At 48.7% G+C, this 14,001-nt stretch overlaps 5 protein-coding genes across 5 annotated transcripts; 3 read left to right on the top strand and 2 right to left on the bottom strand.

Moving 5' to 3' along the window:
• Positions 1 to 331: 331 nt before the first annotated feature.
• Positions 332 to 3,629, bottom strand: F4807DRAFT_467465 (uncharacterized protein; the record flags this gene model as incomplete). Its single annotated transcript, XM_048002489.1, has 2 exons — positions 332 to 2,896; positions 2,955 to 3,629. The coding sequence occupies 2 exons, from the start codon at positions 3,627 to 3,629 to the stop codon at positions 371 to 373; spliced, it is 3,201 nt and encodes a 1,066-aa protein (XP_047854496.1). The 3' UTR covers positions 332 to 370.
• A 1,778-nt stretch (positions 3,630 to 5,407) lies between these two features.
• F4807DRAFT_425190 (protein disulfide isomerase) lies at positions 5,408 to 7,930 on the top strand. Its single transcript, XM_047997943.1, has 4 exons — positions 5,408 to 5,786; positions 5,936 to 6,078; positions 6,152 to 6,368; positions 6,433 to 7,930. The coding sequence occupies exons 2-4, from the start codon at positions 5,946 to 5,948 to the stop codon at positions 7,583 to 7,585; spliced, it is 1,503 nt and encodes a 500-aa protein (XP_047854495.1). The 5' UTR covers positions 5,408 to 5,786; positions 5,936 to 5,945; the 3' UTR covers positions 7,586 to 7,930.
• Positions 7,931 to 8,083: 153 nt separating this feature from the next.
• On the top strand, positions 8,084 to 8,763 carry F4807DRAFT_460263 (uncharacterized protein; the record flags this gene model as incomplete). Its single annotated transcript, XM_048001500.1, has 4 exons — positions 8,084 to 8,244; positions 8,314 to 8,373; positions 8,530 to 8,575; positions 8,677 to 8,763. The coding sequence occupies 4 exons, from the start codon at positions 8,084 to 8,086 to the stop codon at positions 8,761 to 8,763; spliced, it is 354 nt and encodes a 117-aa protein (XP_047854494.1).
• Positions 8,764 to 9,952: 1,189 nt separating this feature from the next.
• F4807DRAFT_80362 (uncharacterized protein) lies at positions 9,953 to 12,286 on the top strand. The gene is made up of 2 exons (XM_048003507.1): positions 9,953 to 11,660; positions 11,720 to 12,286. Exons 1-2 carry the CDS (start codon positions 10,574 to 10,576, stop codon positions 12,031 to 12,033), a joined length of 1,401 nt encoding a protein of 466 aa, XP_047854493.1. The 5' UTR covers positions 9,953 to 10,573; the 3' UTR covers positions 12,034 to 12,286.
• On the bottom strand, positions 12,244 to 13,263 carry F4807DRAFT_80334 (uncharacterized protein). The gene is made up of 2 exons (XM_048003506.1): positions 12,458 to 13,263; positions 12,244 to 12,371 (listed from the first exon to the last, which is right to left on the bottom strand). The coding sequence occupies exon 1, from the start codon at positions 13,071 to 13,073 to the stop codon at positions 12,540 to 12,542; it is 534 nt and encodes a 177-aa protein (XP_047854492.1). The 5' UTR covers positions 13,074 to 13,263; the 3' UTR covers positions 12,244 to 12,371; positions 12,458 to 12,539.
• Between the last annotated feature and the right edge of the window lie 738 nt (positions 13,264 to 14,001).

Below are 14,001 nucleotides of genomic sequence, written 5' to 3'. Positions count from 1 at the left end.
ACCAAATGTTGTTTGAGACTATCATACAGTTCATGGTAAAGAAAAAAGGGGGGGCTGCCCTAGGTATAGCGCCCTCCGCATTTCTCATTCCTCTTGCCAAAGGTGATTTTACCCTACTCCGGGGAACCGCCCAATCCACCGCGGCGTATACCAAGTTGGCTTCCACATTATTACAGACCTGGTTACAGAAACAGGCTTCAAAAACATTCCGTCGTCCAAACCTAGCAGTCGACGGGTCCCAAAATTGCTCCAAAACTGGTCTGTTAAAACTTTCTTCTGGTGTAATCCAATGAATGCTGAATCTGGGAACTCGGTGACCTGGGATGGGATAGGCTACGTTGGTAGGATGCCATCGCCTGATTTACCCCTTTCATACACCATGGTTCCTCTTTGCGCATGCTCGCACTGCTGCCTTTGCATCCTTAACCCACTTTAGAAGCTTTGATCGCACTCTTCGACCGAAAGCAGCACGATTACCATTTCCCTGCATCGAATGATCATCCCCGGTTGCAAAGCGGTTGCTAGCAAAATTAACATTTGTTAAACTGGCACCTTGGTCTGGCCTATTGTGCCTTGAGGCTTCCGTAGTCGAATCCGATATTCCTGGAGCTGATTCTGATGTCCGTGCTATTAAGAATCGAAGGTTTGAGAAACGTCTTTTCAAGCCACGAGGATATCTTGTGCCGGGATTTGTACAAGCTTCCATTGACCTTGAGTCATATGAAGGCTTACTTGGACGATTCAGACGCACAGATGCTGTCCTTTTTCCGAGCCCAGATTTTACTCCTATCGGGTTGATCTCACTAAGTGAGCCACAGGAAGGAGGCTGCTCAATCCATGCCGCTTCCAATGGTCTCCCACTACTCGCATGGGGCGTCGAAGTCAGACTGGGAAGGAAGGTGAACAGATCTCGTGGCTTATGTCGTGCAATGTCTGAAATGATGTCAGATGTTTCTGTAGCTACATTTCGACGGACCGTGGCAGAAGGGGGAGGACTAGAAGTACTACTTCTGGAAGACCTAAGCTTTAACCTATTCCGAGTACGGACTCGAGGAAAATGTTCGCTTTCTTGATCCTCGGGAATTTGATGAGGAGTCCTACTAGACCTGTGTTGATTAATATCTGATTCACACATTATTGTGTCAGAGGTGACCGTAGCTGCTGAGTCAATAGAAGCTTTCGCCTTCAGTTTCAGCCTCGGGGCTTGACTGTGTAAGCCTGAGGTTCGATCATGACTGCAAATTGATTCTGGTTTTCTGATACCCGTATCCAGTAGCCGAGGGGAGGAGGACCGATCAAACTTGAATGGCGAAAGGACTTCAGAAAAGTCCTCTTCATTGCTTGATGTGCTTAATATACTTGGTGTTGGTGGAGGAATATAATCAGGATCCCCAGGCAGAGGCGGCAATGCCTTCATAAGTTGAGGGACGCTATTCTTCAGCTTCAGTTGGCGTGCAGGAGAGATCGGTTTTGGTGACACGATAGGTGTTGTGGAACACGAAGGAGTAATGTATGGGAAGCCTTCGTTGTCCTCCCTCGGCAAGCTACTAGTACTGATTCTAGGAACCGCTTGGTTTCGCTTATGACGTTGGAACCTCTGCCTCTGTGCTTGGTTCGAAGCTGAAACGGCGTCACTTTCTCCCGTATAGTTGCAATTGATATTAGAATTTTCCCCGTCCACCGTCGGTGCATCGGCATTACCAACTTTATAGCTGAAGCCGCCGGCGCTATTGAGAGCTGTTATCCCGCTTGCACCATGCATGGCACTCCTTCTGCTGTAATGTGAACTAGAGCGATCCATCGTGGCAAGCCTGTGTTGGCCATCGGGTTGCGTCTCATGCAGAACTGGATTATTAGAATAACCACGGACAGGTTCGGAACACGAACGTCGTTTGATTGCATCGCCTTGAGGGGTAGTCATGGCTTGTTCCTTGACGACGTCAGCATCGACACTGTCATCTAGTCCCTCAAGTAGAATCTCGTCCTGTGTATCGTCTCTTAGTATTACGCCTTGCTCACTCCGAATTGTAGGAGCTCCACTGCCTTGAACCTGGACCTGCCTCTGCGGTGAATTTACGTTTGTCTTTGGCGTCGCTGTGGAGAGATAGTCCGTGTACCTATACGTGGGCACGTCCTTTGACTCAAGATCAAGATTCGGGTTGAATGTGTCCATGGAGTCTCTGCCTGTTTGAGATGGCAGAAGATCAATATCACTTCCTCTTCCGAATTTTCTATCAATCTCTGAATTATCAAATGCGATCGATCGAGTTTCAGAGCGGATTGAGGCAGTGCGGCAACGGGATGGGGCTCGATCTATAATAGCCCTACAGCTTTCGGCGCGAGGCGTATTAGCACCCCTCATGGATTCTGCCGTGCCTGTTCTATAGGGGCTCTGGCTTTCAGGCCCGAAGAATGCGGAATCTCGCTGTCCATACGCGATTGCCAAGTTATCATCAGATTCTTGTAATACTAACGGTCGTTGATAATTTGATGCGTGGGTGGGGACCGGTGCGAACGGTTGAACTGGAGTTAAAGTGCGCGGCTGTCTGGGCTCAAACCCTTCGGTATAATCATAGTAGCGTGGCACGGGAGCGGAAAGGCCACTCGGTCCAACTTTGTGCGGCATTCGGTGGTACATGTTTCCAACCGAGGTGAGGCTCGATGCTCTAGAAGAAGAACTATCTACTCTTTCATGGTATGGCGCAGCCCAAGACGCCATCGAAGCAGCAGAATGTGTCCGCATTGAAGGAGGCCTTGGTGGTCCATGACGACTATGAGGCGGGACCTGTGGCGGTAACGAAACTGAAGAAAGGCTGGCAGCAAAGTGAAAACCTAGGGGAGGAGGCCTTCGCAGCATCGGAGGATAGGCTGGTCTGTACGGGCCATGAATAGTCCTCTGGGATCATTTAGTAATTAGACGTTTATTAAGTGCACGTAAAGTTTTGGGGACTCACATAAGAAGAACGATCGATCTCCACCATACGACTATAGTCAATTCGGCCGTTTTCCGTAAGTGCTGGTGATGCTGGGCGAACCCCTGGTCTCTTCAGTCGAGTGGGATAAGGGAAGGGTGATCGTGGGCGTTGAAGCGGCCCTCCGCTAGCTTGGCTTTGCAACGTCGTTGTAGATCTATGATGAGAGAGGTGGCGTGATCCACATGTGGTTATCGAATATGAACGGAGCCCAACCTCCTCCGAAGACGTTGGAGTTAACGTGCTGGTAGCTGATTTATGGCTCTCCGAACCATACATAGAGATTATCTCAGAGGTAGTGTCTCTATACGAAGGAAGATTCTTGCCATTATTTCGACGGTGTAATTCCTCGATGGAGGGACGTGATGATGGACGCTGCTGTTGCTGGCTGAGTTCAGACAACGTATCCCTCCGCTTTGGTGATGGGGGTACTGGTTTGATGCTGAAGATCCCGATATCTCCCGTCTCAGTTGTGGTTTTCAGCATGCTTTCTAAAGCACCAGGCGAAGGTAGCAAGACGGAATTCTCGTTCACACTTCGAAGTGGTTTATGCAGCGGACGACCGGGAGGGGGGACGTGGGGTGGTCGTCCTTGAGAATAGCTACTACGGAGAGTTCCATGGCTTGAACTGTGCCTGGGCAGGCGATGAGGATCCATTAGGGAAGATACGGGCTGAGGCACGGGAGACAAGCACGACGATGGGGGAAGAGTTTAGAGTATAAAATAAAATGTAATCGGATTTGACATGGAGTAAGAAAAGAAGCCTGGATAACTGATCCTAGAACAACATCGAGCATGTTATTTCAGGGTTGACAGCTTCGATGGTCTAGAAAAGTTACCAGATGAGGCCCGATGCCAAAGTGGGACAAATTATGATGCCTGTTGCGTTGCGAACATGTTCAATTAGCTCTGAAAGACGAGACGTAAATAACTTTGGTTAACCACTAGTTGTCGACGGGGTCGTTACTGTTGAGGGGAAAGTCAGAAGGTTCAGATGAAGAATAAGGGGGTGATATGGGAGATATGGCAAGAGCATGAGTTCAACACACCCCATCTCTGTAGCACCAGATGGAAGTCACAATCGAATCCGAACCTGAACTTGAGCCCATCATGCTAGCAATCCTTACATTGCTCCTTCCACACATTCACTAATCTTCACCTCCTTGACACTGTATTTACCTCACATTTCAACAGCGTGTTTCGGCATCGTCAGGAGCCTGAGTCGACATGAGTCAAGTTGGCCTTATGGTCCACATCCACTGAGCGCGCCAGTGCTCTTCCGTGGTCCTGCAAACGCCTGAGCTCTTAGGTAGATTTCAGAGAAAAAAAGAAGGCTTTAGGAAGTCTTCATACATGAGGTTATCGATACGGCAGCTTTGATGGCGATTAGGATATGCTTTATACCAACCCCTACAGAGTTTTAGCTAGGCATAAACTCAACACATCTTGGGATACCCGATGTCCTTTCGAATTCCCCGTGTATTGATCTTCTAAGCCGCTACAGCGTCCTAGGAACTTTGTAGCGTACAGTAACTAACAAGGCCCACTAACCTAACGAATTTTATCCTGTCTCTTATATCCAGTGTTAGTTGAACTTAATCCGATGCGTATCATGTAGTGTAGATACGCAAACAGCATCAAGCGACATCATAACATGTAAGCACGTGGACCTTGCCATGTTTGATACCTCTAGCCCTGTTAGTACGACAAGACTTTTATCGATACTGCTATGGCTGATTGCGACGCTCAGGGTCTCAGGGTCCTCGGGTCCTGGAGGGGTTCCATTTTGAGGCTCACTGCAGGATCGATTGTGATGTAATAAATCTGGCAGCGTGCATTATTACACATTCCTTATCTAGGGATATGGACCGTGCAGCTATCGATTTATGCAATTGTGTCTTTGCTCAGCGGTTCCTTGGATCGCGACAGGACAATATCGTAACAGCGTGATGGTTCCGGGACTCGGTATCCAGGTAATAATATGACTATTAATAATCCGATTGGAAAAGCTAACAACTGGCTTCATTGCTCGGGTGGAATGTTGGAATGAACATTCGATAAAATGTTGGTAATCATTGGATGCTAGTATCGTATCTAGTTCGTCGGGCTGAAGAACCGAGTCTTCCGGGTACCTTGATCTCCGTCATTGTATTCGCCCAAATTCTCAAGCCCCTTCCTTCTTCCGAGTTTACTGATCTAGGTTATGATCTGTATCAACGTGCCAGGCAATTTGTATGATAGAATTGAGCCTCGATGTGGGGCAGAAGGGTGGAACGAACTTCGCGTCCGATTCAGTGGATACCATTGGATTTTTGTTGCAGGGGTTCCCCAAAAATATTCATAAGTTGGATCCATTTTTATGTGGTGGTGGCGGTGCGACTAAACTTGGCGCGCGTGAGGGGCCATGAAGAAAAGAGAACACTTGTCATTATCAACTATCCATCCCGCCATCCATCCACCTGGGCAGCTGCCACCGCTCTTATCAACTTGACAAGCGGTGGGATTGCACTTGCGTCCCTGCATTTCTAATTAACTGCGTAAGCCACAGCGATTGGGGGGTACCTTAACTGAACTAGGTATTTGATGATTCAGCTGAATTAGACTGTGGCCAGATATTCGGAACTATTCAGCCTTTTTACCAACTCTTGGTCTCCTCCAATCCTCTCCCCAATTCAAGCTCCCTTCTACTTTAAGGGGACACATATGCTACTGTAGAAGAATACAAAACGTCTTCCTCTACACCGTGCAGTGATTGATTCGTTTCTTCCACTTTTCATTATTTTTTATCTAGCCGGTGCTATATTATCATTATAGGTATGGTTTACTACGTTTTGCTCCTTTTGTGAATTACATCACCCACCGCATTTCTATCGTGCTTCAACTTAGCTAGCTATTTGCGAGTCTTCTTCTAAACGCAAATTGCACACTTAAAGTGCCTAGTAGCTAATCATATCATCACTTAGGCTCTTCACCATGTATTCGGCTTTCTTTCTCGGCCTACTCGCGGCCGCAGGCGTCTCCGCAGCGGATGCTTCAGACGTCACCCAGCTGAATAAGGACACATTCAGCGACTTCATTAAGGGAAATGACCTTGTCCTAGCAGAGTGTAAGCTACGATCCTGGCCTCTATGATACTTGTTTGTGTTGATAAAGGAGCTTTAACTAATACCGTACCTCAGTCTTCGCCCCCTGGTGCGGTCACTGCAAAGCTCTGGCGCCCGAGTATGAGGAGGCTGCCACTACCCTTAAGGAGAAGTCCATCAAGCTAGCCAAGGTCGACTGCACAGAGGAGAGTGAACTCTGCCAGTCATACGGTGTCGAAGGTTACCCCACACTCAAAATCTTCCGTGGTCTAGAGAGCATCACTCCCTACACTGGCCAAAGGAAAGCCGCCGCGTAAGTCCAAGTACTCTACTAAGCATAATTCGTATTCGTTTATGATTGCTGACGACTTTGGTAGAATTACCTCCTACATGATTAAACAATCCCTCCCCGCTGTCTCTCTCCTGACCTCTGAGACCCTCGAAGATTTCAAGACCGCCGACAAGGTTGTCCTAGTCGCTTACATCGACGCCTCTGACAAGGCATCCAACGAGACCTACACTAAGATCGCAGAGAAGTACCGGGATTCTTACCTCTTCGGTGCTACAAACGACGCTGCATTGGCTGAAGCCGAGGGTGTCAAGTCTCCCGCCATCATCCTGTACAAGCAGTTTGATGAGGGCAAGGCCACTTTCACCGACAAGTTCGAGGATGAGGCCATTGAGAAGTTCGCCAAGGTTGCCTCGACCCCCTTGATTGGTGAGGTTGGCCCTGACACCTACTCTGGTTACATGTCGGCTGGCATTCCCCTGGCCTACATTTTCTCTGAGACTGCTGATGAGCGCAAGTCTCTTGGTGACGCCTTGAAGCCCATCGCCGAGAAGTACCGTGGCAAGATCAACTTTGCTACCATTGACGCCTCTTCCTTCGGTGCTCACGCTGGTAACCTCAACCTCAAGACGGACAAGTTCCCTTCCTTCGCGATCCAGGAAACTGTTAAGAACCAGAAGTTTCCCTTCGACCAGGAGAAGGAGATTACCCATGATGCCATTAGCGCCTTCGTTGACGACTTCGCTGCCGGAAAGATCGAACCCAGCCTTAAGTCTGAGGCGATCCCCGAGAAACAAGAGGGTCCTGTCACCGTCGTCGTCGGTAAGTCGTACGAATCTATCGTCCTGGATGACACCAAGGACGTCCTGATCGAGTTCTACGCTCCGTGGTGCGGTCACTGCAAGGCTCTTGCCCCCAAGTACGAAGACCTTGCCTCTCTCTACGCCAACAGCGAATTCAAGGACAAGGTTGTCATCGCCAAGGTCGATGCGACCGCCAACGATGTGCCGGATGAGATCCAGGGTTTCCCTACCATCAAGCTATATCCTGCCGGTTCCAAGGACAAGCCGGTCAACTACAGCGGTTCCCGAACCGTTGAGGATCTGGTCAAGTTCATTAAGGAGAACGGCAAGTACAAGGCTGGTGTTTCGGAGAAGAAGGAAGAGGAGACCCCTGTTGCCCCTGCCGCGACTGAGTCTACTAGCAGCGAGGCTGCCCAAGAGACGCACGACGAATTGTAGACTTGGAGTATGAGAACGAGCCAAGAAAATCAGTTGTACAGTTTCTTTCTAGTTATATCGACCGAGCAATTCTAATCAGCCGGCACACTGGGACATCCTTGGGACTGGGATATACACATGTTGACTTCAGGTAGTTCAGCATAAGGTTCATGAATTCATTGTTTGTTTGATGAATTGTATTGTCGTGATTATGAATTACGTGGATAGAGTTGTATGGTAGTACTGGTGTTAATGAGGTACCTACGTATCTTTTGGCGAACAAAGAAACAGCCAACCACGACAATTGGCTCTGTCAGCCGTCCCGAGGTAACACGAAGTTAAAAGTGTTGCCGATAAATTTCCGCCGCATTTGACAGTACCAAGACCCACTTACGTAGGAACTCCAACTCAAGTGATATTGAAGCTTTTTGGCCACCCAACCCTAATGAAACACCTCAACCACAATTCCTAGCCAATTCTCTCCCACACGAACTCTCAGGTCCAGTCGCCACATTCACCATGGCTTCGAGAATACTGCTCGGCGGAGCCCGAAGCGTCTCCGCGACTACCGCCCCTCTGCGCGCCGCTACACGCAGCTTCCACGCGACACCACGATCGCTGGCCGACGCGACGGCCACCCCCTTGCCAGCTCGCAAGCCCGTGGGCGCTTTTCGCGGAGGGTGAGTTCAGCACATATGTGTGCCCCAGTGTTAAGATGCGCGAGGCTAATCATGGCTTGCGAGCTATAGGCTCTTCGGCTTCCTCCTCGGGTCGACACTTGCAGGCGCCGGTGTTTACAGTTACGTCCTGTTAGTACATCCCCAACGAACTCTATAGGCTCTATCCGGTGGTCGCCCATGTCCTTGTGTATTGGCTACATCGAGTTGCCAATGCCTAGCACATGGGCTTGTACCAGTGGTATCCTACACGGAGAGTGAGCGATTTGCTAACTTGGTGCCCAACAGGCGAGAATACAAGGCTTCGAACGAGCTATTGACGGAGGATATCTATGTGCGTTTCTGCATTTGATTATTCCGTGTCTTCTGCTGTTCATCCTCGCGGTTTCGGGAGCAACACTTTGGCTGACCTGTGTTTATTTCGGAACAAAACAGGCTCTACAGGCTGCTTGCCAACGACTGAACACATACGTCCAACAACTGGAAGAGAAGATGGATGCGGCGGAACGAAAAAAGAAATAGGCGGGCGTTAGGCGGGGTACGGACACGGGTATGAATGAAACGGATGGGCTGCGACGATGTAGGAATAGGGTACCGTACGTGCATTTCTCGGCGAGCAAGCTGGCACCGCAAGAACTGGCGACATCAAAAGAGAACTTGACATTTTTCTTTTCTGCTAGCAGGGAGTTTAGTGACGGCAAAGACTGTACAAAACATAAGCACACAGGTAATGGTTTCTGCAGGGTGTTGGAACGACGCATCTCTCCCTCATGCTGCTCAATTTGTTGATCTCGGAAATTGTACATTGTACATTATGGGGCGAAGCTACTTCCTTCTCCCAAAAAAGAGAGTACATATTCTTAAGGTTCTATTGCAACACGCTGCTTCCTAAGTTTGATCGTGCCGGACCTAAACTTAACCTTGGGCTTCGGGAGTCCCACACTATTGGCCGGCCCGGCCCGCAGCTTCTACGACCGGACTCTGTTTCGACTTTCTCGGCCCCGGGATTACTTTAACGATAAACAAGCTTCTTCCTAGTTATCGAGGATAGTCTTCGCTAGTCAACAAGGATAGTTATTAAGTTTGTTTATAGAGATCAGACGGCAAGTTAAAGTCAGTCATGTGGGCTTGATGGCCAGAAAGCTCATGCCGGCTGAACGTGTAACCTCTGCTCAGTGACCTTGTATACAGGTAGATCTACTGCCACAAGTTGGCAGCCAGGGATGAAAATGTCGAAATACTGCTAGTAGATCAGACATAGTTTACTGAAAGTTTCAATATGTTCAGAAAATACATGTATTTACACTAAATTTACCTTGTACTACTTGTACCAGTGGCGTTCCGCATTATAAGACGGGAGAGCTTTGGCGGGTCTAATCCCTGGCTGTCGACTTATTCCAGTCAAGGAGATACTACTGTTTTTAACAATTTGATCTCTGAGCAAGTAACAATATCGCATCTCATGAACCTGATGTGTAGTACTAGTAATAGTAATCTACTCGGTCGAACATTGATGAATTTTGAAAACGTTGACACCTAAGACAGCATCGCAAATCTCAACCAAGTAGCCAGCATGTGGCGCGGAGCCTACTTCTAAACGAAAAATATTGTTTCGGATACATACTTGCTGCTTGCTAGGGTTAGTCAGTAAAAGAAGCGGATCGAGATCGGTACGTGACTGGTCAAATCTGTCTAAAATTCGTTCTTCAGCCCTAAGCATATGACCCAACGCAACCAGCGATTCGTTCGTATTCATTGAAGATCAGCAGTTTAGTTAAGACGAGCCTTCAGAAATTTCTACCGAATCCTATGCCGCGAGGGAATTAGGAAGGATGGCGCAGCTCCTTGCGCTCCAGCTTATTGAGGCTTATGTCGTTCTCAGACGCCTGCTAGACTTTTATGCGACTCTGCGATAGTCTTTGTCGATCCCTTGATTGGCCTATAATATTCTATTATTGACATAGCGCCTATAGATATTACGGGTTATTCTTTACGATAATCCCTTCACATGTGGGCCATTCCCTGCAATAGGTTACACGTTTAGGTAAACCATTACACTTATTTTATATTAATAACGGGTAGTGGCTAACACTATGCCAATCAAGAGCACGCAATATGTTCGCCCAGCCGCATCCAAAATCTCACTGTACGTCACTGAGCTGAGATTAAGCCGACTATCAAAAGACAAAAAAAGGAAATGTGCCCCAGATAAGTTCAGGCAACTAAGAATCCCTACAATGTAGGAAATCGAATGAGACTTATCTAAGGTGGTGTGGGAATCTCGTCTCTTCCTCCAACATCGAGCTATTCCCTCAGATTGCGATGTATCTCGATGGCATCAGTAGGATACTCCCATGGTTCAGAACCATACAGCACGCTCGAAGTGCGTAGCGTAGAGGCATCGAACTCCCAAGCTCTTGAAGGTTCGAATAAAGAAGTGTTGTCTAACCCGGATCAAGAGTATCCGCAGGTTGTCGACCCACAGCCTCAGACGGCATGGAGCACACCAAAGCCAGAAACCCCCTATACGGATAAAGAGGCGACAGCCGTTCAGGGACAGACCGACCGGGCTGCGAAGCGAACGATATGCGGGTTGTCACCGCGCATATTCTACATCATTCTAGCTGGAGTGATATTGATTGTTATCGGTGCTATCGTTGGAGGCGTCGCTGGGGGAGTAACTGGGAAGAGGAATTCGTGGAACCCATCAAGCCCATCATCATCTTCAGGCCAAGATACGACGGCGAACGTAAATATCCTCAGCGAATCAAAGATCGCGGCTTCCAATTGGACGGACCCGTCAGGCAATACTCACAGGAGCGTGTTCTTCCAAGACCCGTCCAACGCGATCATCGCCCGGCAATGGGACTCGGAGAACAAGACGTGGACGACGCGCAACGTCAGCCAGTTCATGCAGTCGTCAACGTCCGGGCCCATCAACCCCAATCCGGGAACGTCGCTGACGAGCGCGTCGTGCGATAGCAAATGGGGGTCCTTGTACGAGGTCCACCTCTTCTTCTCGGAGCCCGGAGAACAGAACGACGTCATCAGTTGGGTGAACTCGAACAACCCGATCAACAACCCGAACTTCTGGGTGTACAACAACTCGGCCTTGCCGACGTGGAACGGCACCCAGCTGGCGGCGGCCTGGCAGCGCTGCCCGAACGACAGCTGCGTCGGGTCCTGGACGGTGGCGTACCAGGGGCGAGAGGGCTATATCAGAGTCGCGAACTCGTCGAATTGGGGCAATAACACGACGCCGGTGATCAGGACTAATGCTGTTTCTGCCGGAGCGAGCATGGCCCTAGTGCCGGCATTGATGGGGTCCTACGTCGATGGAATGACGCTGGCGACGCAGAGGCGGCCAGGGTCTATGGGCAGAACAACGTTCCTAGGAGATTGGAATTGGAAAGAAGATGGTGAGAATCAGACTAGATCTATGGTATATATCCGACATCCGAGCTAACTTTGACTGCAGACGGCACGATAATAGACGATGTCGACCCCTTGAAAACGCGGCAGTTCGCCGCCACGACGATGAATAATTTCACCGAATCCTTCTTCGTTAGTCTATCTACCGACGGCAGCATAACGGGGTCTCGATGGGATGGGAACGCGTATACCGCCGTACCGAAGATTATCTTCGCTCAGGGGCAGTCGACGAATTTCTCGGCCATTGCGATGACGGAGGACGCGATGTTTTACGGGATTTCTGAGGACCAGATCTGGGAGTACTCCGTCGACACGTCGGATCCGTCTACTTTTACATTTGCTGGCAAAGTATACCCTTAATAGATAAGACGTAATTGAAATTTGAGACAGAAAGTCTATTGTATTTTCAACGGAACTCAACACGTAACAGCTGTTAAATATGGCTGCAGTGCCAGTCTTCTGCGGAACTGTCCGATTTTCTCACCAAAAGTCGCTGGAACTCATTGACTTCACAGCGCAATTGAAAACCACAAATAAACTTATGAAACCAAAATCAAACATGTCCATAAAAGACTAACTTAAATTCATTATAATAACATAATCTAACCTCGTCGAGATTAAGTGCTATTCTGTTTAAACAGAGAACAGGCAGGGTTTTTGACGCCCAGTAAGTTGGACCGCGTTTACAGGAGGAACTACTTGTTCATCATTTAGATCATACCAGTGAGGTCGTCTAGATTATACCAGTTAGGTCGTCTAGATGATGAATAAGTAGTTATCTTACCTAATGCCTTAAAACTGGGCAACCCTGCCTTCGTCTAACCCTCTTTATCCCATGTTCGGGTGCCCATGCACAGACGGTCACCTTAGCCGCCCAAACCACTCCGTTGTGTCTGTTCAAATTTACAGTATCGTACCATATGCCGTCGCAAATTATCACTCCGTTTCCCGAACATCTTTTTGCATTGAGGACATTGGATCTGTCGTTGTTGATGTATCGTCTCGATGTGACGTCGCAGCTCTTTAGGCCCCGAGAATGATTTGTTGCAACGTGTGCAACGATTCGATTTGCCTTGAGAAGAGACGGATGCGTCGCAAGTGTCGTGTGCGAGTTCTTTCTGCATAGGACATTCCGGCAGAGCCCTTTCCGACCGTGGGACAACATCTGATACATGATTTTCTAGCTGCAAATTGATCGGTCCTGTGCTCGGATTGACAGTGTTAGACGACAATGGATCTAGATCTAGGTTCAAGCTCCGTCCTAGATCTGGGATATATTGCTCGAAACGGGTAGATTCGGGGTCTTCAAGTCGCGTAGAAGGTAGAATGGGCTCCGCATTATTACGGGCGTCGCTGACTTTATCTACCAACCAGTTCGACATTGGAAATTGACCAGGCATCGGCACGACGAACCAATCCTCTTCCAACCTTCCATCGGTCTCCTCAGTTGCTTGCTCGCAAGCACCGAAGACTGTATCGTAAATAGCCCCCCCTGAACTATCTCCTCCCCAGTAATCGAGATCATTGAATGCTCCAGGAAATCCGTTCAGACCGGGAAACCCTTCCAGTCCAGAAAAAGGGTCCTCAAGACCAAGATCTAGTTGGATACCGTCGGAGTCATTCTTTTGTATCTGACTACTGCTGCATCGTGACGAAATAGGGATGAGGGAGGACTATGTTGGTCCTCCCTCCGGAGCCACTAGGTATGTAGTATTGTAACGATCAGAGATGTGCGACTTGGCTCTATTGAATACCATTAGTTATATCAGTAAGAGAAACATCTCAGGGACACTCACCCTTGGGAAAGTCCCAGGCCGCTCCTTAAAAGCCTCTTTCAAGATGGTTGAATTGCAGGAGGAGGATAAAAGGACTGGAAGGGGCCCGAAGTCTTATGTAGGCGATGACGTGAGGGCCTCATGCGAGGCCACAGATTAAGGCTGTGATGTCGGATAGAGATTAGGCCGGTTCAACACATTCTACGCAGTACCTACCTTATAAGGTTGTACCTATGCAAAAGGATTTGGAGAAGTGAAGGCAACCAATCGTTTTGGTTTCTAAAGCCAGTGAGGCCATCCCGGTCGAAGCACTTGAGACCGGAGGCTTGGAATAACTGCCGATCGCTAGATTGAGGCGCCCTCATATGCAGGAATTAAGACAAATCAAAATCAAGAATTAACGCTTCGACGGTGCGGTGACAATTTTGACAAGTTCGATCGCCCAGAGGCTAAGATATCTTGGTTGTCGTTACTTATAAACCTACGTAATGGTCACGTACAAGCTGCAAGTGGTTGCTGGGGTTTTATCTGGTTGCTTTAGGAGACTGGTTGT

Source organism: Annulohypoxylon truncatum (assembly GCF_022578515.1).
Source record: "Annulohypoxylon truncatum strain CBS 140777 unplaced genomic scaffold F4807scaffold_15, whole genome shotgun sequence".
Classification (NCBI taxonomy): Eukaryota; Fungi; Ascomycota; class Sordariomycetes; order Xylariales; family Hypoxylaceae; genus Annulohypoxylon; species Annulohypoxylon truncatum.
This window is presented reverse-complemented; position numbering and strand designations above follow the sequence as displayed.